This window comes from Salmo salar, chromosome 02, assembly GCF_965601325.2.
Source record: "Salmo salar chromosome 02, fSalSal1, whole genome shotgun sequence".
NCBI lineage: Eukaryota > Metazoa > Chordata > Actinopteri > Salmoniformes > Salmonidae > Salmo > Salmo salar.
Window position 1 is genome coordinate 64,633,095 of NC_138292.1, and position 26,024 is coordinate 64,659,118.

The 26,024-nt window shown below is 42.3% G+C and overlaps 1 protein-coding gene across 1 annotated transcript in view; it reads right to left on the reverse strand.

The window, feature by feature from the left end:
- The window catches only part of LOC106596305 (activating transcription factor 7-interacting protein 1), a 39,804-nt gene extending 14,506 nt beyond the window's left edge, over positions 1 to 25,298 (reverse strand). The window contains exons 1-12 of the mRNA XM_045707502.2: positions 25,274 to 25,298; positions 14,349 to 14,394; positions 12,878 to 13,408; positions 12,170 to 12,671; positions 11,704 to 11,891; positions 11,417 to 11,554; positions 11,142 to 11,213; positions 10,578 to 10,636; positions 8,219 to 8,277; positions 7,398 to 8,018; positions 5,508 to 5,609; positions 5,220 to 5,315 (exon numbers count right to left, since the gene is read on the reverse strand). Coding sequence (XP_045563458.1) covers positions 5,220 to 5,315; positions 5,508 to 5,609; positions 7,398 to 8,018; positions 8,219 to 8,277; positions 10,578 to 10,636; positions 11,142 to 11,213; positions 11,417 to 11,554; positions 11,704 to 11,891; positions 12,170 to 12,671; positions 12,878 to 13,408; positions 14,349 to 14,366 — 2,386 coding nt within the window. The 5' untranslated portion in view covers positions 14,367 to 14,394; positions 25,274 to 25,298. The remainder of the gene's footprint in view (positions 1 to 5,219; positions 5,316 to 5,507; positions 5,610 to 7,397; positions 8,019 to 8,218; positions 8,278 to 10,577; positions 10,637 to 11,141; positions 11,214 to 11,416; positions 11,555 to 11,703; positions 11,892 to 12,169; positions 12,672 to 12,877; positions 13,409 to 14,348; positions 14,395 to 25,273) is intronic.
- Between the last annotated feature and the right edge of the window lie 726 nt (positions 25,299 to 26,024).

Sequence of the window (26,024 nt, forward strand, 5' to 3'; positions counted from 1 at the left end):
ATGTTATAAATTGATTTGTATTTTAATGAGGGAAATAAGTATTTGACCCCTCTGCAAAACATGACTTAGTACTTGGTGGCAAAACCCTTGTTGGCAATCACAGAGGTCAGACGTTTCTTGTAGTTGGCCACCAGGTTTGCACACATCTCAGGAGGGATTTTGTCCCACTCCTCTTTGCAGATCTTCTCCAAGTCATTAAGGTTTCGAGGCTGACGTTTGGCAACTCGAACCTTCAGCTCCCTCCACAGATTTTCTATGGGATTAAGGTCTGGAGACTGGCTAGGCCACTCCAGGACCTTAATAAGCTTCTTCTTGAGCCACTCCTTTGTTGCCTTGGCCGTGTGTTTGTCATTTTCATGCTGGAATACCCATCCACGACCCATTTTCAATGCCCTGGCTGAGGGAAGGAGGTTCTCACCCAAGATTTGATGGTACATGGCCCCGTCCATCGTCCCTTTGATGCGGTGAAGTTGTCCTGTCCCCTTAGCAGAAAAACACCCCCAAAGCATAATGTTTCCACCTCCATGTTTGACGGTGAGGATGGTGTTCTTGGGGTCATAGGCAGCATTCCTCCTCCTCCAAACACGGCGAGTTGAGTTGATGCCAAAGAGCTCCATTTGTCTCATCTGACCACAACACCTTCACCCAGTTGTCCTCTGAATCATTCAGATGTTCATTGGCAAACTTCAGACGGGCATGTATATGTGCTTTCTAGAGCAGGGGGACCTTGCGGGCGCTGCAGGATTTCAGTCCTTCACGGCGTATTCCATAGCCCATTCCAGCCTTGTGTAGGTCTACAATCTTGTCCCTGACATCCTTGGAGAGCTCTTTGGTCTTGGCCATGGTGGAGAGTTTGGAATCTGATTGATTGATTGCTTCTGTGGACAGGTGTCTTTTATACAGGTAACAAACTGAGATTAGGAGCACTCCCTTTAAGAGTGTGCTCCTAATCTCAGCTCGTTACCTGTATAAAAGACACCTGGGAGCCAGAAATCTTTCTGATTGAGAGGGGGTCAAATACTTATTTCCCTCATTAAAATGCAAATCAATTTATAACATTTTTGACATGCGTTTTTACTGGATTTTTTTGTTGTTATTCTGTCTCTCACTGTTCAAATAAACCTACCATTAAAATTATAGACTGATCATTTCTTTGTCAGTGGGCAAACGTACAAAATCAGCAGGGGAACAAATACTTTTTCCCCCTCACTGTATGGATGCCACCCGTTAGATAAAATACGGAACGGTTCCGTATTTCACTGAAAGAATAAACCTTTTGTTTTCAAAATGATAGTTTCCGGATTTGACCATAGTAATGACCTAAGGCTCGTATTTCTGTGTGTTATTATATTATAATTAATTCTATGATTTGATAGAGCAGTCTGACTGAGCGGTGGTAGGCAGCAGCAGGCTCGTAAGCATTCATTCAAACAGCACTTTCCTGCATTTGCCAGCAGCTCTTCGCTGTGCGTCAAGCATTACGCTGTTTATGACTTCAAGCCTGTCAACTCTCGAGATAAGGCTGGCAATACTTAAGTACCTATTAGAACATCCAATAGTCAAAGGTATATGAAATACAAATGGTATAGAGAGAAAGAGTCCGATAATAACTAGAACCTAAAACTTCTTACCTGGGAATATTGAAGACTCATGTTAAAAGGAACTACCAGTTTTCATATGTTCTCATGTTCTGAGCAAGGAACTTAAACGTTAGCTTTTGTAAATGGCACATATTGCACTTTTACTTTCTTCTCCAACACTTTGTTTTTGCATTATTTAAACCAAATTGATTTTATTGATGTATTATATTAAGTGAAAATAAGTGTTCATTCAATATTGTTAAATATATATATATATATAATAATAATTTAAATCGTCCGATTATATCGGTATCAGGTTTTTTTGGTCCTCCAATAATCGGTATCGGCGTTGAAAAATCATAATCGGTCGACCTCTAGTCTCCAGCTTCAGTGATTTTTGCTGTTCGTTCCAGTCATTGGCAGCAGAGAACTGGAAGGAAAGGCGGCCAAAGGAGGAATTTGCTTTGGGTGGTGACCAGTGAGATATACCTGCTGGAGCGCGTGCTACGAGTGGGTGCTGCTATGGTGACCAGTAAGCTGAGATAAGGCAGGGTTTTACCTAGCAGAGACTTGTAGATGACCTGAAGCCAGTGGGTTTGGCGACGAGTATGAAGCGAGGGCCAGCCAACGAGAGCGTACAGGTCGCAATGGTGGGTAGTACATGGGGCTTTGGTGACAAAACGGATGGCACTGTGATAGACTGCATCCAGTTTGTTGAGTAAAGTGTTGGAGGCTATTTTGTAAATGACATCGCCGAAGTCGAGGATCGGTAGGATGGTCAGTTTTACGAGGGTATGTTTGGCAGCATGGGTGAAGGATGCTTTGTTGCGAAATAGGAAGCCGATTCTAGGTTAATTTTGGATTGGAGATGCTTAATTTGAGTCTGGAAGGAGAGTTTACAGTCTAACCAGACACCTAGGTATTTGTCCACATATTCTAAGTCAGAACCGTCCAGAGTAGTGATGCTGGACGGGCGGGCAGCGATCGGTTGAAGAGCATGCATTTAGTTTTACTTGCATTTAAGAGCAGTTGGAGGCAACGGAAGGAGTGTTGTATGGCATTGAAGCTCGTCTGGAGGTTAGTTAACCTGTTGGGGATAGGGGGCAGTATTTGCACGGCCGGATAAAAAACGTACCCGATTTAATCTGGTTACTACTCATGCCCAGTAACTAGAATATGCATATAATTATTGGCTTTGGATAGAAAACACCCTAAAGTTTCTAAAACTGTTTGAATGGTGTCTGTGAGTATAACAGAACTCATATGGCAGGCAAAAACCTGAGAAGATTCCTTACAGGAAGTGGCCTGTCTGACAAGTTCTTGTTCTTCTTGGCTCTGTTTATTGAAAACTGAGGATCTTTGCTGTAACGTGACACTTCCTACGGCTCCCATAGGCTCTCAGAACCCGGGAAAAAGCTGAATGATGTAATTCCAGCCTCTGGCTGAAAAACATTAGCGCGTTTGGATAGTGGCCGGTCAGAGTACCATCAGACTGAGGCTCGTGCACGAGGGGATCCCATGTTTTTATTTTCTCTCTCTTTGAACGTAAACACGCTTTCCCGGTCAGAATATTATCGCTTTTTTACGAGAAAAATGGCATAAAAATTGATTTTAAACAGCGGTTGACATGCTTCGAAGTACGGTAATGGAATATTTAGAATTTTTTTGTCACGAAATGCGTCGTGCGCGTCACCCTTCTTTACCATTCGGATAGTGTCTTGAACGCACGAACAAAACAGAGGATATTTGAACATAACTATGGATTATTTTGAACCAAACCAACATTTGTTATTGAAGTAGAAGGCCTGGGAGTGCATTCTGACGAAGAACAGCAAAGGTAATAACATTTTTCTTATAGTAAATCTGAGTTTGGTCAGGGCTAAACTTGGTGGGTGTCTAAATAGCTAGCCCTGTGATGCCGGGCTATCTACTCAGAATATTGCAAAATGTGCTTTCACCGAAAAGCTATTTTAAAATCGGACATAGCGAGTGCATAGAGGAGTTCTGTATCTATAATTCTTAAAATAATTGTTATGTTTTTTGTGAACGTTTATCGTGAGTAATTTAGTAAATTCACCGGAAGTTTGCGGGGGGTATGCTAGTTCTGAACGTCACATGCTAATGTAAAAAGCTGGTTTTTGAGATAAATATGAACTTGATTGAACAAAACATGCATGTATTGTATAACATAATGTCCTAGGGTTGTCATCTGATGAAGATCATCAAAGGTTAGAGCTGCATTTAGCTGTGGTTTGGGTTTATGTGACATTATATGCTAGCTTGAAAAATGGGTGTCTGATTATTTCTGGCTGGGTACTCTGCTGACATAATCTAATGTTTTGCTTTCGTTGTAAAGCCTTTTTGAAATCGGACAGTGTGGTTAGATTAACGAGAGTCTTGTCTTTAAAATGGTGTAAAATAGTCATATGTTTGAGAAATTGAAGTAATAGCATTTCTAAGGTATTTGAATAACGCGCCACGGGATTCAACTGGCTGTTGAGTAGGTTGGACGATTTCGTCCCGCCGACCCTAGAGAGGTTAACACAGTGTCCAAAGAAGGGCCAGAAGTATACAAAATGGTGTCGTCTGCGTAGAAGTGGATCAGAGAATAACCAGCAGCAAGGGTGACATCATTGATGTATACAGAGAAGAGTCGGCCCAAGAATTGAACCCTGTGGCACACCCATAGAGACTGCCAGAGGTCCAGACAACAAGCCCTCCGATTTGACACACTGAACTCTATCAGAGAAGAAGTTGGTGAACCAGGCGAGGCAGTCATTTGAGAAACCAAGGCTGTTTGGTCTGACGATAAGAATGTGGTGATTAACAGAGTCGAAAGCCTTGGCCAGGTCGATGAATACGGCTGCACGGTAATGTCTCTTATCGATGCCGGTTATGATGTCGTTTAGGACCTTGAGCGTGGTTGAGGTGCACCCATGACCAGCTCTGAAACCACATTACATAGCGGAGAAGGTACGGTGGGATTCGAAATGGTCGGTAATCTGTTTGTTAAGTTGGCTTTCGAAGACCTTAGAAAGGCAGGGTAGCATAGATATAGGTCTGTAACAGTTTGGGTCTAGAGTGTCTCCCCCTTTGAAGAGGGGGATGATCGCGGCAGCTTTCCAATCTTTGGGAATCTCAGACAATACGAAAGAGGTTGAACAGGCTAGTAATAGGGGTTGCAACAATATCGGCAGATAATTTTAGAAAGAGAGGATCCAGATTGTCTAGCCCGGCTGATTTGTTTGGGTCCAGATTTTGCAGCTCTTTCAGAACATCAGCTATCTGGATTTGGGTGAAGGAGAAATGGGGGAGGCTTGGGCGAGTTGCTGTGGGGGGTGCCGGGCAGTTGACCGGGGTAGGGGTAGCCAGGTGGAAAGCATGGCCAACCGTAGACAAATGGTTATTGAAATTCTCAATTATAGTGGATTTATCGGTGGTGACAGTGTTTCCTAGCCTCAGTGCAGTGGGCAGCTGGGAGGAGGTGCTATTATTCTCCATGGACTTTACAGTGTCCCAGAACTTTTTTTGAGTTTGTGCAACAGGATGCAAATTTCTGTTTGAAAAAGCTAGCCTTAGCTTTCCTAACTGCCTGTGTATATTGTCAATATCAATGATTATGTAACGTGCAGGCCTCACCACTAGGAGTGCTGATCAGCGGAGGAGGTCCAGTAGATCGCTGGGTAACTGAAGAGGACGATACCGCAGTCGTAATGGCCTTTCTCACACCAGTCACTGCAGAATTAAAGAGAAGGAATTAAGAATAGAGGACAGAAGAGGGAATTCAATTCATATTTATTTAGCCAGAATCGTTCACATTATTAGCAACAATAGTCACTATTTTAGAGGACATAAATCAATCATTTAGTGGACCTCTCTGGAGTTGAGAGGGAGAAATTTGGAGATGGTTTTGGGATTCATTCTCACCTAGCACATCATCATCCTCCTCCTCCTCCTCAGTGAGGTCTATGAAGGAGCCTTTGGGTCGAGCCCCCGTTTTGGTTGGAGTAGAGCTTGTTGCTTGGTTATCTGAAAGGGATGGAACAGAAATAGGAAAGAAAACAGTTAGATAATATTCTCTTTTACAACATGTTTTTGGATTTTGCTGCTTTGGGTGCTACACATCGCAAGGGGATGTGCTTTGAGCCCTTTGAAAGTCGGAAGTTTACATACACTTAGGTTGGAGTCATTAAAACTCGTTTTCAATCACTCCACAAATTTCTTGTTAACAAACTATAGTTTTGGCAAATCAGTTAGGACATCTACTTTGTGCATGACACAAGTAATATTTCCAACAATTGTTTACAGACAGATTATTTCACTGTATCACAATTCCAATGGGTCAGAAGTATACATACACTAAGTTGACTGTGCCTTTAAACAGGTTGGAAAATTCCAGAAAATGATGTCATGGCTTTAGAAGCTTCTGATAGGCTAATTGACATAATTTAAGTCAATTGGAGGTGTACCTGTGGATGTATTTCAAGGCCTACCTTCAAACTCAGTGCCTCTTTGCTTGACATTATGGGAAAATGAAAAGAAATCAGCCCCCCAAAAATGTGTAGACCTCCACAAGTTTGGTTCATCCTTGGGAGCAATTTCCAAACGCCTGAAGGTACCATGTTCATCTGTACAAACAATAGTACGCAAGTATAAACACCATGGGACCACGCAGCCATCATACCGCTCAGGAAGGAGACGCATTCTGTCTCCTAGAGATGAACGTACTTTGGTGCGAAAAGTGCAAATCAATCCTAGAACAACAGCAAGGGACATTGTGAAGATGCTGGAGGAAACAGGTACAAAAGTATCTATATCCACAGTAAAACGAGTCCTATAGCAACATAACCTGAAAGGCCGCTCAGCAAGGAAGAAGCCACTGCTCCAAAACCGCCATAAAAAAGCCAGACTACGGTTTGCAACTGCACATGGGGACAAAGATTGTACTTTTTGGAGAAATGTCCTCTGGTCTGATGAAACAAAAATAGAACTGTTTGGTCATAATGACCATCGTTATGTTTGGAGGAGGCTTGCAAGCCGAAGAACACCATTCCAACCGTGAAGCACGGGGGTGGCAGCATCATGTTGTGGGTATGCTTTGTTGCAGGAGGGACTGCTGCACTTCACAAAATAGATGGCATCATGAGGAAGAAAAATTATGTGGATATATTGAAGCAACATCTCAGGACATCGGTCAGGAAAATAAAGCTTGGTCGCAAATGGGTCTTCCAAATGGACAATGACCCCAAACATACTTCCAAAGTTGTGGCAAAATGGCTTAAGGATAACCAAGTCAAGGTATTGGAGTGGCCATCACAAAGCCCTGACCTCAATCCTATAGAACATTTGTGGGCAGAACTGAAAAAGTGTGTGTGAGAAAGGAGGCCTACAAACCTGACTTAGTTACACCAGTTCTGTCAGGAGGAATGGGCCAACATTCACCAAACTTATTGTGGGAAGCTTGTGGAAGGCTACCCAAAACATTTGACCCAAGTTAACCAATTTAAAGGCAATGCTACCAAATACTAAACTTCTGACCCACTGGGAATGTGATGAAAGGAATAAAAGCTGAAATAAATAACTCTACTATTATTCTGACATTTCACATTCATAAAATAAAGTGGTGATCCTAACTGACCTAAAACAGGGAATTCTTACTAGGATTAAATGTCAGGAATTGTGAAAAACTGAGTTTAAATGTATTTGGCTAAAGTGTATGTAAACTTCCGACTTCAACTGTATATATAAATGCAATTATTATTTTTGTCCACATACAGTATAGGATATTGTTATCAGGCCTGTTGCTAGAAAACTCACCTGTCTTTGACGTCATAGCCGTACCCGAAGGAGGTCCTGGAGCTGCCGAGCCCGTAGCAGCTGGACCAGAGGACGCCTGAACCGGCGCCCTGGCTGTGGTCACTGACATCCCAGCACTGGGCGTACTGATCCCCCCAGTGCCCCCCTGGTACACAGCCCGAGCCAGGGTCATCTGGGCTGGGGACATGGCTGGGGAGAGCTGGGTAGTGGAGGAGATGGGCTGCAAGGCCATGGTGGAGGTGGTGGGGCCGGCCATGGTGGAGGTGGTGGGGCCGGCCTTGAGGATATAGGTAGTGGTGGGAGTAGTGGTCTTGGCCTTGTTGAGCGAGTTGACTGCGGCGAAGGAGGACACAGGGATGTTGACCAGGGTTCCGGCCCCGCCGTTGGCCATGGCAGAGAGAGGCAGCTGGATGAGGAGCGGCTGGCCATTCTGGCCCACCACGTTGGAGCCCGAGGTGGTCTTGAGGAGCAGGGTGCCAGTGGGGCCGCTCTGAGAGGTGACGGTGCACAGGGAGGCGGAGCTAGAGGAGGTGGGGATCAGCTGCAGGATGGAGCCCTGTGTTACCATGGCAGTGGCCGTAGTGGTAGTGGGGACAGGTTTGGGCTGCTTCACCGGAGAAACTGGAAAGACAACAGGAGACAGGAAAGGAATGGTGAGTTTAGATTTTAACTTTAAAATCCTATTGCATGACAGGTCAGAACGCATCAGTTGGTGTTGTTCTTTATCTCATAACTTGATCTCAGGGTCATTCAATCCCCATGATAGGTGAAACATGCTATTGACAGGTAAGGGAGAAGGTAAAGAAGAAGGGAGGTCTTACCTGTAAGGTTGGTAGAGACTGGGCTGGTCATGGGCTGCTTTACAACAGCTGCTACTGGCCTGTTGGAAAAGATGTGTGTTTGCATTGAGTTTAATCATTTTTTTCATTTTTTTTTAAGGTAATTGAAAGAGATGTGATTTGCATTCAGTTGGCTTGTTTAAAAATAGGTCAGAGATCATATTGGGACTGACCAGAGAAAAAGTCTTCCTATAATTTGGCGACCTCTTTGCCACACTTTACCAGTTTACTTTGCCAGTTTACTATTATTCTGTCTTCTGGCTCAGTCTTCTTCTGTTTTCCCCCTGTGTTTGTAACATTATGATGCGTTTACAGATTTTTTTGTGTGTGTTTGTTATGTGTATTTTGTTCTTTGTTCTTTTTTGCATTGAATTTTACGAATTCAACCAAAACAATCTACACATTTCAAAAAATCTTTATCACAGAAAAGGGGTAAAAAGTGTTGATTCCTTGAGGACTTGTCTAGTGTATAGATATCATTCTTGAGTTGTTTGTGGTATTCTGTTATGAAAATCATGAAGTGTTTGCAGGTTGTTTAACATTTTTGGTACTGTACATTAAAGAAAACATTTTGGTATACATTTGTGTTGTGATGATATATAACATGGTTTTTTTTTATATAGTAATTCCAGACCTTTATTTAGTTCAGTACATTAGGAACTGGGAATATTAAGAACAAATAAAATGTTTCATGGGGGCAAGAATGCAATTATATTACTGTTAACGTTGGTAAAATAAAAATGAAAGTGACGATTGCAACTATCTCAAGACTATGTCGTTTCCATAATTCCATACAAAAAATAAAAGTGCATCACGACAACTGTGGAAAAATGGCACCTTCCCAATCAAACATGTTTAAGTCAAATTAAAGTCTGATTCAAAGAAGAACTGTAGTCTCTTCACTCTCAGGATCTCATTGATGGAGTCCCTGATCTTTTTCCAGTCTCTGGCATACAGTTTGTTGAACCTTTGTTCCAAATATTTCTTCATGGTTTCGCGCAGGTTAACGGGCAGCGCGTCTTTGCCCAACGTTCCGACGTAGTTCACCGTGGTGACCCACTTCACGTAGTTCTCGTACGAGACCAGGTTCCGGAACAGGAATACTGCATAGCGATCGGGTCTGGCCTTCCTGGCAGCATTCTTAGAACGCAGGTAAAGCTGTCTCTCCTTGTCCGTGGAGATGGGACGCAGCATTATGTCTGAACGAACCCTAGTTCCTCCACTCGGTTGCTGTGGTGACTGCTGCTGTGACTCATCTCTTCTAGCAGGCTGGTGTCTTAGGTTGAATGAAGGCTTCTCAAATTCCTCTTCCTCAGATATCTCTTCATACTCTTCTTCGGATTCTTCCTCCTCCTTCACTTCATTCTTAATCCAACCAATAGAGGTCGCCAGCTCCCCTCTCCGCCATGCCCCCTCTTCAGACTGCAGCTCCAGCTTTGGATGCATTCGGAGCACGCTGTTGAGAGGAGAGGTGCAGTTGGATCGGGTGCTGTGAACACTGTCTGCACAGCTTTTAAAAGGTTGTTTTCTCAAGCTTTGGCGCATTGTATAACGTCACAAGACTCAGGACCTGGAACCATGGTGGTGTGCAAAAGAAAAGACGCAAAAACTGAACCGCTGTTCGTTTGTTTAATCCAAAACAAAATGATGATTGATTTCATGTGGAGATTTTGGTTTGAAAATGCCTGACGGGTAGGCACTAAGCGATCAAAAGAGAAGTCAGTCTTGTACATCAGAGAATACCCTCGAATGGTATCATCTTTGTTTCCTGTTATTATGGTTTTTAGCAGATGTTGTTGCTTTTTAATCCAATCTCCCTGAGAATTAAATCCAGCCTCAGTATTATTGACAACGATCCTGTGCAGAGTCACCACACATTCAATCACACGTTGTGATTGACTCCACGTGTGGCATTCATTGGCTTCAGGCCGGTATTGTCACGTTGATACAAAGGCACAATGATAGCTAGTATAGCCCCATGCAATGACTAACACACAGCTTTCCTTCTGCATGATTTGAATTACAAATACAGAAAATACATTTTTATGCTGGAGAATACAAGCAATGGGAATGTGCTGTCACAAGAGATGGGAAAAAAGGAAACTATGGAATATGTGAACGTTTTGGAATTGCCATCCAGGATTGCTAATGGTGATTAACACAAGACTACAAACAAACTAAAAGAATGATTGAATCCAACATCTTCATAAGACTAGAGGCAATGCAATCCCCTGTTTTTGATTACTGTTCACTTGTGATTCACAGGAGGAAATGCATTCAAATGACTAAAAGCTTTTCTAAATGAGGAAGTAGTACATTGGCAGTAGGACCGGTCTCTTACCGTTGTGTCGAAATGGTGTTTGTAGCAGGTGCAGTCTTGGCAACAGGGGACGTTAGCGCCTGCGAACACACGCCATGGTGACACCTTTAGCTAACACCCTCAGCAATTTTTATTTAATTGTCTGTTTGATATTAAAAGGTGCAATATGCAGAATTCGTTCCGCCATTTCCTGGTTGCTAAAATTGTTCACCTAATTTTAGTTTATGTGACAAAACAAGCAAGTATAGTGTAGAGAATCATTGTACCATTTAAATCACTGTGAAATATATTCCATAACCAAAAATATTGTATTTTCAGCTGTTTGAAGCTGGTGTATAAAACCGAAAGCAAAAGACGTAAAACAAATATTTAGAACGGGAAGCATAGAAATAAACAGAACTACCGCTTCTTAGACTTGTTTTCAATGGGAATGACAGATCTCTATAACTCACAATTCTATGTGAATTTGGTCGGGTCACCCAAGAAGTTACATATTGCAGCTTTAACTAATATCGATGAGTAGGAGATGACTTACCAAAATATATCTGAGACACTGGGGTCCCATAAATTAACAACATTTCTTACCTCCTGTTTTCTTTTGTTCTCCGAGGCCTGGTTGGCTTCTCCGAATTTCTTTGCTAATCTAGCAATCTTGGCCTGAAAAAGGATAAGAAACAGTGAGAACTTGTGAGACTTTCCATTTGTAAGGATTTTAATTAGCATTGTTGACTTTTGTGACTATTGAAAACTATGACTATTGCTGACTATAAACATTGACGACTATTTCTAACTGTTGTGACTATTGACAAGTCGACTTGTAACATACCCGTTACTAGTAGTTTAACATGTAGCTAGCTTACCTGTAGTGTGTTAAGGGTGCTCTGGTGTTTTGTGGCACAATCAATCTTTTCTACCCGGTCTTTTAGCTCCTGTAAACCTTGGTCGAAGACGGTGAGCTGCAGCGCCCTCAACCGCTCCTCAACCATTTTCTGCAGAACCTGAGAAGAAGAGAAACGAAGGATGAGTTCAAGATGCAATTTAGGGCTAGATAGTGTGGGGCAATATTGTTTGAGAGTTACTTTATGCCTGACTGGGGGTAAAGTCTTAAACCTGTGGGTAAAATGCTAATACATGAGAACAGACCAACCTTTTCAAGTTTTAGGCGACTGCCACCTTTCGCAGTGATTTTCAACTCGAGCTGAGCTTCCAACTCCACGCCCTGCACCTTCTGCCTCTTCCCGTCTCTTTCAACCTTCCCTCCATCTTTCTCGTCACCTGCCAACAGGGGACGCTTCTGTCCAGAAGAGGAGCTCTTTTCCTCCTTCACCTTCACCCCTGTTGAGACAAAGTGTTCTGGTTTAGTTTAATCAGATTATTTTGGTTAATGGCCATGTGACATCATTTCCTGTGCAGTATGCTTGTGTGTATGTTATTAATTTTTGATTTTTTTCCTGTATTTTTTTTATTTGTAAAATGCAAGTATTCCCAGATTATATATTTTGTTATAAATCCCAAAAAGGTTGAAAATGAAACATAGCTGGCATAGTAGTGCCAACTACTATCAGTCAACTCTGGATGATTTTTCAGGTCTTGCAGATTCTGTCATTTCATACCTTTGTCACTTGTGGATGTAGAGGTGGAGGAGGCAAGAGATGAGGTAGAACACCCGGCAACATTCTGTTTCTCCTTTTTCACCTCCTTTTTCACAGAAACTACCTCCATCTTTTCCTCCTTCGTTACTCCTTCCTTCTCTTTCTGACTATCGTCTTTCTTCTTCTCTCCCTTCTTCACCACCTCTTCTTCTTTGATGTCCTGATCCGGCTCAGGGGCAGCAGAGGGGGAGGGGGTGCGGACAGGGGAGGCCATGGTAGCGGCCTTGGGGGAGGAAGGTCTCTCTTCCGTGGAAGTGGAGGCCTCAGAGGCCTTGGTCTCTGTATGGTCCTTATCCGTATCCGTTTCCATGGCCACGGTGTCTTCTTTCTGCTCTGTCCTCTTTTCCTTCCCAGACTCTTTGTCAGACGTGGCGAGCGAGACGGGAGAGAACGGAGAGTCCAGAGGATACTGATCCATAGGGGCTTGGTCCTCATGGCTCTTTCCAGTTGTAGTGCAAGCCTCCTGGAGAAAAGAACATCCAGGTAAGTTTGTATTTTAGCCGCCAAACTCAACAAACACATGGAGAAGAAAAAAAATCCTACTCGCGGTGCTTGGACCCCTAACAATGCCAACTTCAACACTTTCCAACTATAACCCCCATTTTCCTTAACTTCCAATGTTTCCCATTTATCCTTATTTCAGCTCCTCTCACTCGTTCTCATACAAACCTCTTTCTTGGTCTCAGGTGCTTTCTCTTCCATCTTTGCCACCTCCATCTCAGTATCCTTTCCTTCCTTGTCCTTATTGGAAGGGGACGTGGAACACTCGTTTTTCTTTCCCTCTTCCTCCATCTTTTTCAGTACGTCGTTTAGGTTGTGGAATGGCGATGAGGGGGAGGGAGTGGCATCTTCCTTGGCTTTGGGGCTTTGGGAGGTTGTTGGGGAGGGAGACAACGATAGGGACAGAGCAAGGGGAGGGGATCGAGAGGTCAGGGAGGGAGGGGAGACTGGGGTTGTGGAACGAGACGTAACCGCAACGTCGTTTTGCTCTCTGTCTGCCCCCTTCTGTGCATCTTCTGTGTGCGTACCGTTCGTCAGTGGGCTACGGGGAGGGGGAGAGCTGGAATTGGACAGGGGCGGGACGGGGGACGACAATGTGCTGTGGAGAGACTCCAGTTGCTGGCGGTCGCTTATCTTCATGGTTTTCCTGGCTCGGAATATCTTCTTCTTCTCTTCTGCCACAGCAACTTCCATTTTAACCTGAGGAGTGACAAGGAGGGATGGGGATGTTAGTTGGAACAGGTCACAAAAGAATCCTCCTCGGGAATGCTAACAGCACCTGCGCCACCCACCTAGCTTCTACCCACTACAATGGGTACAGATGAGCTATCTTTAAGGCCAAACCGATAGTGTTCTGGGACACCACTAGGGGTCACTGTAGAACCCTGTTGGTATGTTTTTCCCCTCTTTGTTCTATTCTAGAAGGTTCTTTTTCACTGTGAGCTCAGCATACAGAACCATTCTATACAAGTCAATTTCAGCAGAAAGAGTGACTCAGCAGAAGTCTATCAAAATGGTCTCAAGTCCAGCTTCCTCTCCACTGAAGTTTAGTCCAGCATGTTCGCTCACAACTTTTTGTCCTCAGGATTGCGAACTTGAGATGCCATGTGGTCCAGGGGTGACGAACACACTAACATGACAGAAGACTATACTTTTCACTGTAAGAACACTATCCTTCGCTTCAATTGGCTGACAAGCTTTTGCGTTGTCAAATCCAACAGAGCCAGCCCAGTCTGCAGCACGGATATGACATTATCTCAGAGGATGGCAGCAACATTACTTGCTTTTGTCCCTCCCCTTCGCTCTTATTGGTCCTTTTCCTCAGCCAATCAGGGCCCCTAGATACAGGCTCCGTTGGCAACAGTGAGGAAGGGTTATGCAAGGACTGCATGATTTACCTTATACAGTTCCAATTGTCGAACGCATTCCAGCGTCGGGGCTAGGTTCCAATTTGTGCTTATGGAGTTTATATTTCTGCTGACAGTCATTTTCTCATAGTTACAGTGACATTGATACAATCATTAAGAACAATAGGTCAATATACAAAATATGACATTCATAGAGATTTTTGAATTTAGTAAAATGTGACCTAGGGGTGTCAGTGGTCCTATATTATATTAGATTTAAAATAATATCTCACCTGGAGGTTTCCGATCATGGATTTGACACCAAAAGGATCCAATAACCTAGAGGGGGAGGGGGAAAAAATGTATTTATTATTAATTCAATGTAACGATTTAAAGCACATTTCAGCAACATATAGAGCCTTTCATTAATAAGTACATCATAAAAAAACAAGTTGCAGACATGTTTTACTAGTCAAGAGATGGTGGCCGTAATAATTAATAATAGAACAGGATGTGGGTGTTGCAAAGCTCCTGACAGTTTGACATTTTACAAGTAGGATATTCCACAATGGCCAAAAGCCAGCCAAAAAAAGAGTAGGCTAGTCTTCACGAATGAGATTTACTATCATTACTTCGGCTTCTGTGTTTCAAGATACACCTTGAAATGTCCAGATCATTTTTTCACAATTTTCTAGAACAACCACCAAACACACAGCCAAACTCACACAACAGGCTTCACACAGAGGATGACGACAGAATTAAGCATTGAAAGTACATTTTCGGCACAGAAGTGATCAGTTTGTGCAGAAGGCTCCACAGGAGCAATACAGAGATAAAACATAAAAATCATGAATTCCAAGCTAAAGGCACGGACAAACTACAGTTTGAATAATGGAAGATGATTAACCATCTGCCTCGCCTGAACAGTCCAAATATGAGCAGAAATTACAGACAGCAGTCAGAGAAACTGTAAAATACTATAAAAATTATATATAAAAAAGAAAAACTGACTAATACTATACAAAAATATTAAACTATTTGGTCATAGCAACCTACACATGGAGCAATAGGCCTTTAGCCTAGTTACGATACACCATTCTAGTTGATGTAGTGAAACCGTTACCTAGCATTGCTGTCTGATCCCTAGTGACATTTTACTTTCCATAGGGACAGGTTACGCACGTCACTGAATGACATTATCACTCATCAAAATGCAGTGGTTGCCAAATAACGAACACATCTGCGAAACAACAAAATAACCATGATATTGTTGAGGTGAGGAGTAGGTTATTTTCTCTAAATGTTTCTCAGAAATTGGCAGATACTGCTCTCCGAACAAATTGATTTTCACCCAGCATATTAAATTGAGCAAGGTCATCAGGTGCTTTAGTTTGGCCCTGTAAACTCAACCAATTCCAGGCCCAAGAAACTGCATTATTGTATCAGTTCCAGGTACAACAGTCTACTGCATTGTTGCTGCATTGCTGCCTAGACAGACTGCAGTAGACTGCTTACAGCTATATAAATAGGCCACGTTGCTGGTGGCCCCACCCCATGTGCCTTTGACTTCAATGTGCAGCCTGGTATCACATGACAAACAGTCACAGAAATTTTACAACACTACACACAGAGAGAGTGTGTCCTTTACACAGAGTGTGCAAACTAAGTTACAGCTCTAGGCAGACAAAGCTGCAGGCTACGCTAGCCAACATACCAATGACACTCTGTTACAACTAAGCGTACAGCTACCCCTCATATCAATACAGATAAGGGGGGTTTTCGAGTTCTATTTTGAGTTTGATCATTTATCAAACATTTTTATTATGTCCTTCGACTTAAAAAATGGCCTTTGAATGGATGATGAAAAATAATACATTCAGTAACATTTTGCCTCATTAATTTACTATATCAACTATTTTCATATGATTTTCTCACCTCCGATATGAGTTTCCTTGATATAAAACTAATAAGGTGAAATCACATTCTATTATGTTATAACGACTCAGTTCACATTCCAATGTTATTGCACACTGTGCAGTCTTCCCCTCCCCCACTCTTTCATTACCCGCGTTCTGGATTCACTGCAGAAAAAAACAAAATGGCCACCAGCTCTGATGTGTGCGCAGCCAGCCAAGCTGAGCCCTCACACGCTGCTAACTGAACACGCATCTAATCCACTGTAGTACAACAGTGTATCAAGTCACATCTATGTCAATAAGGTATTTGCACCATATGCCAAATTTTGCATAGGTTTCGTAAGTTATTTGTATAAAAGGTTAGTTTAAGTTTGAAAGAATAATTTTTTTTTGGTAAAAAACGATGTAGTTATGATATACTTCCTCATCCATCCCACATCCTTTTGTGTTAATTTATGCTGATCAATTTTGTTAAAATGTATTTAGTTTTGGTATATTTTTTCCTGAAGCTCCCATGATGCGGTTAAAGCTAGTCCTCCGCTGTACTATATACTACAGCAATTACTGATTAATGTGGGCCATAGATGATTGGTTTCTGGTCTGCAATAGGTGTAAACTGTCCACTGTATACCTCCAAACTGGAGTAAAAAAGACTCCTCATCACCATCTTGTCCTTGCTTCTATTCCTTTGGTAATGTTTGTCTCCTCTGACCAACACTAGTGATTTACTAGGCTAGTAGTACTTGACTAGTACTGTGTTCTGTTCATAGCTCACAACAATTCCAGACGGTTATGTGGCCACACAGCTGCACAATTCACAGATGTGTAAAATTAAGAAAGGCTTAAAAAAAATTATGGGCACATCTGTAATTGCAGCGCATTATAAATACACTGGCCAAAGGTATGTGGACACCTGCTTGTCAAACATCTCATTCCAAAATGATGTGCATTCATACGGAGTTGGTCCCCCTTTTGATGCTAAACCAGCCTACACTCTTCTGGGAAGGCTTTCCACTAGATGTTGGAACATTGCTGAGAGGACTTGCTTCCATTCAGCCACAAGCCACAAGGGCATTAGTGAGGTCGGGCACTGATGTTGGGCGATTAGGCCTGACTCGCAGTTGGCGTTCCAATTCACCCCAAAGGTGTTTTATGGGGTTGAGGTCAGGGCTCTGTGCAGGCCAGTCAAGTTCTTCCACACCAATCTCTACAAACCATTTCTGTATGAACCTCGCTTTGTACACAGGGGCATTTCCATGCTGAAACAGGAAAGGGCCTTCCCCAAACTGTTGCCACAAAGTTGGAAGCACAGAATCGTCTGGAATATAATTGTATGCTGTAGCGTTAAGATTTCCCTTCACTGCAACTAAGGGGCCAAGCCCGAACCATGAAAAACAGCCCCAGACCATTATTCCTCCACCAAACTTGAGTTGGAACTATGCATTCAGGCAGGTAGCGTTCTCATGGCATCCACCAAGCCCAGATTCGTCCGTCGGACTGCCAGATGGTGAAATGTGGTTTGTCACTTCAGAGAACGTGTTTTCACTGCTCCAGAGTCCAATGGTGGCGAGCTTTACACCACTCCAGCCGATGCTTGGCATTGCGCATGGTGATCTTAGGCTTGTGTGCGGATGCTCGACCATGGAAACCCATTTCATGCCGCTCCCGACGAACAGTTCTTGTGCTGAAGTTGCTTCCATAGGCAGTTTGAAACTCGGTAGTGAGTGTTGCAACGGAGGACAGGCAATTTTTACACGCTATGTGCTTCAGCACCCAGCTGTCATGTTCTGTGAGATTGTGTGGCTTATCACTTCGCGGCTGGGGCCGTTGTTGCTCCTTGACGTTTCCACTTCACAATAACAGCACTTACAGTTGACTGGGGCAGCTCTAGCAGGGCAGACATTTTACCAACTGATTTGTTGGAAAGGTGGCGTCCTATGACCGTGCCCTGAGAGCTTCAGTAAGGCCCTTCTACTGCCAATGTTTGTCTATGGAGATTGCATGGCTGCGTGCTCGATTTTATACACCTATCAGCAACAGGTGTGACTGAAAAGTCCATGCGCTGGAAAACATCTCAAAATTACATTTAAAAAGTATGCAGGTATACAGGTAGGCAATTCCTATCATTTGTCAATGTAAGTCCTTGTAAAATACTGCTGATCTTACAACCATAAGCATAGGGTAATACAAACACAAATTAAATAAACTCTTGCCTGTCTTACTACACAGCAGTGAGAGGATATGGTCAAACCAAAAAGTTAGCAGAGACGGGCTGGGCTTCAAGCCTACTCCAAGATACAGTTTTATTTAGTGAACGTTTTCTCCTGTTAATCAGAGCCTTTTAATCCAAGTACAGAGTGCTCACATGTTCTGTTGCTATGCGTATGAGAGCTGCATCCTCAGGCTACCGGCATACATTTCAGGAACTCCATTCAGATGACTATTTCAGTGTAAATTCCCTTCGATTTCAGATCTCTCAAGACACAGGAAAATGGAGGCTATCGCTCGCAGCAATGTTGAGTAAACATTTTAAGTTGAATTTTACATTCACGACTGATTTAGTTGACCTAGGTGGTCTGCAGAAATCTTCAAGAATTCCTCCACTTACTTTTCACTGCCTCAACAAAGACTAATGACAGACTCAGAATAATGACACGTTTGTTAACTGGACTCGATCCAAGATGATCTGTACCTTTCATACCCCAGGTGTGTTTTTCAATCAGTAGCAAGGCGGGAGGAGTCATGCAACATTGAGTTTTGATTAGCGTTCCTATCCCAGTGTTGATCAGACCCAGTTTGGATATTTGTCACATTTACAGTTTTATTTTCTAAGATCCCAATAGAACTCCATTAGCCAGGAAACCAATAGGAGAACATTTTGGTAGATATGAAGATATCACCTTCCTGTTTAACCTCCTGTTCTTGTTCCGGTGCCAATGATTATTCAATACAGTTTTCACTTGTCAGACAAAGGTTTTTTACATATTCGGACTGATTGCAAAGCATTGCTGCTAACATAATGCTTAAAGCTTCCAGCATTCTCTCCAAACTGTTCTGACCCTCTCACTTCCTCTCACAAATAGCAGGGCATGAAAATCTAAATGCCAAAAATGCTACTTTACGAATACAGAAAATATATACAAATATTTATCCTAATACAAAACAAACAGACCCATTGCACAAAATATTTTTTTAAATAACACAAAAAAAATGTATATTATCTACGTTTCGGAATCGTGGTTACTGTAGCACTCTTTAGCAAAAAAAAAGAAATTTCAACAGTAGCCAAGTAAAATACTGAAATGTAGTCCAAGATACTAGTCAGAACAGAGCAACATGGGTATAGGTGTACAAGATTCTTTAAAATCTAAAATTCAAGTAAACCTTGAACAGGAGTAGTCTGGAGAAGTAGGCCTTCCGTTGGACAGAGGTCTTGCGCGCGATTTGTTCGGCTGTGTTGATTGAGGGTACTAGCAACAGCAGAGGGAGGAAGAAAAAAGCAGGAGGGTGAGGGAGGCTAAGGTTGGACTGTTCCATCTGTTTCAGCATAGAGTATTCTTGTGCAAGGTTGTGCGCACAATGAAACCGTCATAGTCTCAGCCTCAACACAGGAAAAAGTGACCCAGCACAGGCTGACAAACAACACAATGTAACACAATCAGAACAAAAGGATGGAAACAAAATGATTCTCCCCTTTAGGAGTTACCTCAGAGTGGCCATACTAAAACCTATTAAAACAAATGCAAAATATACCTTTTTAGTAACTTTGGCAGAAGCATGCAGCACAAAGACTGCTTTTTACCCGCAAAAAACTCAGGCTAGAAGTGCAGTCAGTAATAGAGTGCACAGCCTGACAGACTTAGTACCACCCCTCCCCCACCCTAGCACAGTTTAACGCTGCATGGAAAATTACAGCCTAGCTAGGACTAAACCATTCTGAAAGAAGTAGGGGGGAAATATTTGTTTCTAACTAGAGAGGGTGGTAGAGAGAGAGAACCATTTAATTACCCACCAGAAATCTAGACTACTTCTGTCGTAAAATAAGAACGCAAATGAAAATAAGGACCTTTCACTGTAATGATTAAAAAAATCCTGAGAGAGTACATAACCTTAGACACCATAATCAAATGTATCAATGTTTACGAGTTGTACAATTTGACAAATATCAATCAATACAGGGATCAATCGTGTTCCTTATACCTGAACACCAGTATGGAATATTAGGGCAGCTGAGCACACCATACACTGCCTTCGGAAAGTATTCAGACCCCTTGACTTTTCCCACATTACAGCCTTATTCTAAAATGGATTAAATAACAAATCCTCAGCAATCCACAAACAATACTCCATAATGACAAAGCGAAAACAGGTTTAGATTTTTTGCATACAGAAATACCTTATTTACATAAGTATTCAGACCATTTGCTATGAGACTCAAAATTGAACTCCGGTGCATCCTGTTTTCAGTGATCATCCTTGAGATGTTTCTACAACTTGATTGGAGTCCACTTGTGGTAAATGCAATTGATTGGTCATGATTTGGAAAGGCATATACCTGTCTATATAAGGTCCCACAGTTGGCAGCGCATGTTAGAATAAAAACCAAGCCATGAGGTTGAAGGAATTGTCCGTAGAGCTCTGAAACAGGATTGTGTCGAGGCACAGATCTGGGGAAGGGAACCAAAACATTTCTGCATCATTGAAGGTACAAGAACAAAGTGGCCTCCATTCTTAAATGGAAGAAGTTGGAACCACCAAGACTCTTTCAAGAGCTGGAAGCCCGGGCAAACTGAGCAATCGGGGGAGAAAGGCGTTGGTCAGGCATGTGACCAAGAACCCGATGGTGACTCTGACAGAGCTCCAGAATCCTCTGTGGAGATGGGAGAAACGTCCAGAAGGACAACCATCTCTGCAGCACTCCACCAAATGAGGACTTTATGGTAGAGTGGCCAAACGGAAGCCACTCCACAGCAAAAGGCACATGACAGCCTGCTTGGAGTTTGCCAAAAGGCAGCTAAAGGACTCACAGACCATGAGAAACAAGATTCCCTGGTAGGATGAAACCAAGATTTAATTATTTGGCCTAAATGCCAACCGTCACATCTGAAGGAAACCTGGCACCATCCCTACGGTGAAGCATGATGGTAGCAGCATCATGCTGTGGGGATGTTTTTCAGCGGCAGGGACTGGGAGACTAGTCAGCATCAAGGGAATGATGAACGGAGCAAAGTACAGAGAGATCCTTGATGAAAACCTGCTCCATAGCGCTCAGGACCTCAGACTGGGGCGAAGGTTCACCTTCCAACAGGACAACAACCCTAAGCACACAGCGCAGGAGTGGCTTCGGGACAAGTCTCTGAATGTCCTTGAGTGGCCCAGCCAGAACCCGGAACTGAACCCGATCGAACACCTGAAAATTGCTGTGCAGCGACGCTCCCCATCCAACCTGACAGAGCTTGAGAGGTTCTGCAGAGAAGAATGGGAGAAACTCCCCAAATACAAGTGTGTCAAGCTTGTAGCGTCATACCCATGAAGACGAGGCTGTAATCGCTACCAAAGGTGCTTCAACAAAGTACTGAGTAAAGGCTCGGAATACTTATGTACATGTGAGAAAAAAAAAATCGAAGAACCTGTTTTTGCTTTGTCATTATGGGGTATTGTGTGTAGATTCATGAAGAGAAAAAACAATTTAATCCATTTTCGAATAAGGCTGTAACCTAAATACTTTCCGAAGGCACCATAGACAGAAAAGGTACAAAGATAACACAGGTGAACACACACACAATTTCTGAGAAGAAAGTGTGATAAGATTGTTTAGAAATAAGTATTTTACTTAACAGACCTATAATCACTAATGGCAATAGCAATACAATGATAAAGCGAACATGCACAGAAAAATACAGTTGTTGATTGTTTTTTTTACTCATTGTTGAGAGTCAGGACTAAACTGTTTTATGTGCTTGGATTACATGATGTGCTTGGATTACATGTTCTTGGATTACATTATGAAACCAAAAATAGATCATTTAAAAATGCTGCTGATATTAAAGTTATTCAGTAGAACTAACACTAGCCAGCTAATAGCTCACTGCGTAGTATGCCCATTCCCCACTCCCTTCCTCTTTCATAGACTGCGTGAGGACTGCCAGCAGAAACTCAAAATGTCCACCAGTGCTGCTGCTGTGCACAGCCAGGCTTAGCACTTGGCAGCTGTTGGCTGAAACCTTCACTTGTGCAGGAGGAGTAGAGAGTTTAAACTCCTCCTATTTTTAGGTATCATTTTACTCTAAACATAATTATACACTGAACAAAAACAAGCAAAAATGTCAAAGATTTTACTGAGTTAGTTCATATAAGGAAATGAGTCAATTGAAATAAATTAATTGGGCCCTAATCTATGGATTTCACATGACAGGGAATACAGATATGCATCTGAAACCATGAAAAAAAAAAAAAAGAGGTCATGCAGGCCTCATGCAGCGCAACATCTCCTTCGCATAGAGGTTATCAGGCTGTTGATTGTGGCCTGTGGGATCTGGACCACGCTGTCATACACGTCGATCCAGAGCATCCCAAACATGCTCAATGGGTGACCTGTCTGGTGAGTATGCAGGCCATGGAAGAACTGGGATATTTTCAGCTTCCAGAAATTGTGTACAGATCCTTGCGACATGGGGCCGTACATTATCATGCTGAAACAAGACTTGATGCCGGCAGATCTTCGTGCATTCAAATCTCAAACGATAAAATGCAATTGTGTTCATAGCTTATGCCTGCTCATAACATAACCCCAAACGCCACCATGGGGCACTCTGCTCATAACGTTGACATCAGCAAACCACTCGCCCACACAACGCCATACACGATACACTGTCTGCCATCTGTCCGGTACAGTTGAAATCGGGATTCATCCGTGAAGAGCACACTTCTGCAGCGTGCCAGTGGCCATCGAATGGAGCCATTTCCCACTGAAATCAGTTACGACGCAAAATTGCAATCAGGTCAAGACCCGGGTGAAGACAACGAGCACACAGATGAGCTTCCCGAGACTGTTTCTGGCAGTTTGTGCAGAAATTCTTTGGTTTTGCAAACCCATAGTTTCATCAGCTGTCCGGTCTCATCGACAATCCCACAGGTGAAGAAGCCGGATGTGGAAGTCCTGGGCTGGCATGGTTAAAAGTGGTCTGCGGTTGTGAGGCCAATTGGATGTACTGCCAAATTCTCTAAAATGATGCTGGAGCGGCTTATGGTAGAAAAATTCATATTCAATTTTCTGGCAACAGCTCTGGTGGACATTCCTGCAGTCAGCGTGCCAATTGCACACTCTCTCAAAACTTGAGACATGTGGCATTGTGTTGTGTGTCAAAAATGCACATTTTAGAGTGGCTTTTTATTGTCCCCAGCAGAAGGTGCGCCTGTGTAATGATCCTGATGTTTAATCAGCTTCTTGATATGCCACACCTGTCAGGTGGATGGATTATCTTGACAAAGGAGAAATGCTCACTAACAGGGATGTAAACAAATTGGTCAACAAGATGAGAAAAATAAGCTTTTGTGCATATGGAACATTTCTGGGATCTTTTATTTCAGCTCATGAAACATGGGACCAACACTTCATATGTTGCATTCATATTTTTGATTATACCGAAAGATTGAAGACTATAACATTATTTGTCTCTTGTATGGACTCCTATTGCTAACAAAGAAACCAAAAGATTGCTGACTCTCTGATTGCAATACTGATTTTACCCAAATGTCTTCGAATGGATGATGAAAAATTGCTTAGTCACATTTTCCCTAAACTTTACAATAAGAATTATTAACATGTTATTTTCTCATCTCTGATGAGTTTCCTTGATTTAAAACGAATAAGGTGAAATCACATCCTGTTATGTTACAATGGCGCTGTTCACATTCCAAAGTTATTGCACAGTGCGCGTCGGTTCCCCACCCCACTCCTCTTTCATTACCCGCGTTCTGGATTCACTGCAGAAAAAAACAAAATGTCCGCCAGTTCTGCTGTGTGCACTGCCAGGCTGAGCCCTCACACGCTACTAACTGAACACATATCCAATCCACTGTAGTACAACAGTGCATCAACTTACATCACCTTCATGTTAAATTATTTGCTCTGTATGTCAATTTTACATAGACGGTTTCGTTCGTTTTTATTTGTATAAAAAGTAGGTTAAGTTTGCTTTTTACAAATTGTATTTATTTTTCAAAGTAGTTATGTACTTCCTCATCCATCCCACACCATTTTCTGTTTGGTTATGCCGATCAATTAGGTTAAATGAATTTAGTTTGGGTATATTTTCCTCCTGAAGCTCCCATGATGCATTTCAAGCTAATCCTCTGCTATACTATATACTACAGCATTTAATGATTGATGTGGGCCATAGATGATTTGTTTCTGGTCTGCAATAGCTGTAAACTGTCCACTGTATACCTCCAAACTGGAGTAAAAAAGACTCCTCATCACCATCTTGTCCTTGCTTCTATTCCTTTGGTAATGTTTGTCTCCTCTGACCAACACTAGTGATTTACTAGGCTAGTAGTACTTGACTAGTACTGTGTTCTGTTCATAGCTCACAACAATTCCAGAGGGATATGTAGCTACACAGCAGCACAATAATTCACAGATGTGTAAAATCAGGGAAAAGCTTGAAGATACATGGGCACATCTGTGATTGGAGTGCATTATAAATATCTTTCCAGCGACCTGCCCATTCCTGAATTCATCCGTATGACAACACAGGCACTGGCAAACATCTGAAAATTACTTTAAAAAACTATGCAGGTATACAGGAAGGCAAGTCCTCTCATTTGTCATTGTAAAATACTTCTGATCTTTCAATCATTAGCATTAGCATAGGGCAATACGAAGTAAAAAGTGAATAAATACAACTCGCCTGTCTTGCTACACAGCAGTGAGAGGATATGGTCAAACCAAAAAGTTTGCAGAGACGGGCTGGGCTTCAAGCCTAGTCCAAGTTACAATTGTATTTAGTGAATGTTCTCTCCTGTTAAATAAGGCCCTGATACAAGTGCAGAGTTCTCTCATGTTCTGTTGCTAGACCTATGCAAGCTGCATCCTCTGGCTGCCGGCATCCATTTCAGAAACTCCTTTCAGATTACAATTTCTGTGAAAATTCCCTCCCCTTTTAGATCTCTCCCAATACACAAGGTAGGCAATCAGTCTCAGCAATGTTGAGTAAACATTGTACGTTGAATTTTTCATTCACAACTGATTTGGCTGAGGTAGGTGGTATGCAGAAATCTTAAAGAATTTCTTCACTTACTTTTCACTGCCTCGACAAGGACAAATGACTTGACAGCCTCTGAATAATTAGACTTTTGTTAATTGGACTCGATCCAAGATGATCTCTACCTTTCAAACCTCAGGTGTGTTTTTCAATTAGTGGCAAGGCGGGAGGAGCCACGCTTTGATCAGTGTTCATATCCCAGTGTTGATCAGAGACAGTTTGTGGTTTTGTCGCCTTTTACGGTTCATTTTCTAAGCTCCTCATTTGACTCAATTAGCCGGCAAACTAAGAGGAGAAAATATTGGTAGATTATGAAGGTATCACTTTCCTGTTCAAGCTCCTGTTCTTGTTCTGGTGCCAATGATGATTCAATACCTTTTTCACTTGTCAGACAAAAGGTTTTTACAAATTCTAAATTGTGGCAAAGCATTGCTGCTATCACAATACTTAAGGTTTCTAGTATTGGCCCCCAACTCTTCAGACCCTCTCACTTCCTATCACACAAATAGCTGGAGATGAATATCTAAATGCAAAAAATATGCATATTTTTTATACAAAACAATAAATACAAATGTTCCTAAGACAAAACACACAATGACCAAATACAACGCCATTAGTGTTACATAAATAAGTATTATCTACGTTTTGGAAGCATTGTTAACGTAGCACTCTTTAGCGAATAAACAGAACATAGAACAGTAGCTAAGTTAAATACTGAAGTGTAGATACTAGTCAGAATAGTGTAACTTGGGTGTAGGTGTTTAAAAATATATATATAAGAAATTCA